General features: G+C 53.4%; 1 protein-coding gene across 1 annotated transcript in view; it reads right to left on the bottom strand.

Annotated features, from left to right (window-relative positions):
• Positions 1-380: 380 nt before the first annotated feature.
• The window catches only part of PIAS4 (protein inhibitor of activated STAT, 4), a 14,485-nt gene continuing 12,041 nt past the window's right edge, over positions 381-2,824 (bottom strand). Inside the window, exons 9-10 of the mRNA XM_009083890.1 lie at positions 1,076-1,204; positions 381-588 (exon numbers count right to left, since the gene is read on the bottom strand). Coding sequence (XP_009082138.1) covers positions 381-588; positions 1,076-1,204 — 337 coding nt within the window. The remainder of the gene's footprint in view (positions 589-1,075; positions 1,205-2,824) is intronic.

The raw sequence follows: 2,824 nt of genomic DNA, 5'->3' as shown, positions 1-2,824 counted from the left end.
GTGTCCTGGAGGTGTGCAGGTCATCTCCCCCAAATCCCTGGCTCCAGGTGAGGGAGGATCCTGCCTGGCTTAAGACACTTTCCTTACTTCAGGCTCCAGTTGAGAGTGAGGCTCTGAGTGGGGTCATTTTTCCAACCAAGAAGAAGCAGCTCAATGGTTTGTTGTTGGTTTGTTGGTTCACGGTGGGTTGAGTTTCGTCGGGTTTTTCCCTCCCCCTCTTTTTCTCTCGTTTTAATGAATCGTTTGGAAGAGGAAAAGTCAAAGGAGATGAAGGAGGGAGGGAGATGAGGTGGGAGAGGATGGTTCTCCCCCTCCTCCAGGTTCATAAGCACCAGAGTATTCAAGTCTTTCCGTGGGGAGACGCCGAGCTGTGGCCGCAGTCAGCAGGCAGAGACCAAACCCTTCTCGTAGGAGCAGCGGCGTTTGCGCTGAGGTCCTTCCTCCTCCTCGTCCTCCTCCTCATCCTCCTCCTCCTCTTCCTCTGAGGATGAGCTGTCCAGTGTTAAATCCACCACATCTGCAGTGGCTTTGCCGTTCTCGCCGTTCCCGGTGGGAGTGGGAAGGAGCCCATTCACATCCGAGGAGCCCGGAGAGGGGAGAGGAGAGGAGAGGAGAGGAGGGAGTCACACAGCTCCTGTGCAGCTCCTGCTTGGGCAGAGTGGGGAAGGGAAGGCTTCAGAGAGACCTTAGAGCCCCTTCCAGGGCCTCAAGGGGCTCCTGCAGAGCTGCAGAGGGACTTGGGATAAGGGATGGAGAGACAGGACACAGGGAATGGGTTCCCACTGCCAGAGGACAGGGAGAGATGGGATATTGGGAAGGAATTCCTCCCTGTAAGGGTGCTGAGGCACTGGAATGGATTTCCCAGAGCAGCTCTGGCTGCTCCATCCCTGGGAATGTTCCAGGCCAGGCTGGAGCAAGCTCCAAGCCCTCTTGGAGCAACCTGGGCTGGTGGAAGGTGTCTCTGCTCATTGGGGTGGGATGGGATGAGCTTTAAGGTCCTTCCAACCCAAGTCATTCCATGATTCTATGATTTCCTCTAGGGATTTCAAGCCTTTATCCCTGGGAAGACTCACCTAGCACTAATATTGGACACTGAGGGCTGCAGCTCCTCTCCTTTTCAGCTCTGATGGGACACCAGGAACCATCCACCAGGTACTCAATTTCATCTGCATCTTCACATTCTGTCAGGATCTTGGACAAGAGCCTGGAGAAGAGACAAGATGAGCTGTGACACCTGAGGCAAAGAGCAGGAGGTGTTTAGGGATGTCCATCAACCTGGATCTTCACCTTACACAGCCCTAAACTGAAAGGAATCTGCTGTTGGCAGAAACCCTTGGAGTCATGGACTTTATTCTCCATAAAACCAGAGCAGGTTCTGATGGTGCAAACTCTCCCAGTCCTTCCTGACAAGGCACCTAAACCATCAACTACCACCTTAATTAGGTGCAATTAGAAGGCAGTTTTGCCTCCTCACCCAGTTTTCCAGGCATTGCTTCCAGGCAGAAGCTGCTGCCTCATCCCAGGTACATTCCCAGGTACATTCCCACCCAGGCATTAGCAAAAGGTGAACTATCCTTTGCCATGAGGAAATCAGCAATCCAACAAGTGGATTCCTTTGCTAGTTTTATTCCCCAAACCTTCACAGTAGCCAGCAAAACATCTGGAACAGGAAAACCATGGAGTGGATATCTCCATGTCAGCTGTGTCTCCACCCAAGGACCTAACTGGAACCAGGCCCTGACACTGGACAAACTGGGGATTTCCTTCATTCCCTGTGTTCCACCATCTGCCTGGGATGTTGGTTTGGAAGGCCTCATTCCCTCCTGGATTTGAGCACTTCCCTTCAGTAGAAAGGAGAACTTGCAGCAAGTTTTCCAAGCTCAGAACACTTTGTGGCACAGCAGTGGGAGAAAATTTCAGGCTTTCCCAGCTCCTGCTGGAATTGTTTCCACAGGCAATCCCAGAGCTGCAGCTCCCAAGGAGCTGCCAAGGCCCAGAGGAACACAGACCCAACCAACCACCTCCTTGGAAGAGCCTATGGCTCCTGCTTGACTCCCAGCACTCAGCTGAGTGCAGGTTCCTTCACTCACTCCCCCAGGGAGGCCTGGAAACAACTTTCCCCCACCAGAACCAGCAGCAAACCCAGCCCTGAGCACTGCAGAGCAGGGCCAAAATCTGCTGAGCCTCCTCCTCCTCCTCAGCCAGGGCACTGCTGCCCTGTGGGGGTTCCACAATCCAACCCCTCCTACCTTCCCCTTCAGTCTCTCCCTTGCCAGAGATCTCCAGGGAACTGGATTTTCCTGTCAGTGTTGGCCAGAGGACAAAGCAAACAGGTTATCAGTGCTAAGGCTGCTCCAGACTGCCTGGAAAGCCACAGGATCACATCAGGACCTACAAACACAGTGAAGCTCCAAGAACCATCCCTGGCCCTGAGGACTCCTCACTTCCCTGCCTGTGTGCCAAGGCAGCTGGATCCATCCCAAGTGCTCCAAACTCTTCCTGCTTTTGAGGGAACCTCTGTTAGATGCCAATCCCACAAGCCATGAGGGTGGAGATGGTGGCAGTGGTCCCAGCCCAAACAGCTTCTCTGCATTTTGGGGCATCAAAGCTGCTTCCAAACCCACCCCAAAAATGCTGCACCAAGAGCCTGTTCCCTCCCACCACATCCCATTTGCCTCTCCCAGAATCCTGAGCACCCCAAGGTCAACCAAGACAGGGATTAACCACCACTGGAAGTCCAAGGAGCCCAGGTGGATCCACAAAATCTTCAGCCTGGACATAGCCAAAGCATTTTAATCCTGTTCATTCAGTGCTTTGGAAGCTT

The sequence above is a fragment of the Acanthisitta chloris genome, unplaced genomic scaffold (assembly GCF_000695815.1).
Source record: "Acanthisitta chloris isolate BGI_N310 unplaced genomic scaffold, ASM69581v1 scaffold18440, whole genome shotgun sequence".
In the NCBI taxonomy this organism is placed as follows: Eukaryota; Metazoa; Chordata; class Aves; order Passeriformes; family Acanthisittidae; genus Acanthisitta; species Acanthisitta chloris.
This window is presented reverse-complemented; position numbering and strand designations above follow the sequence as displayed.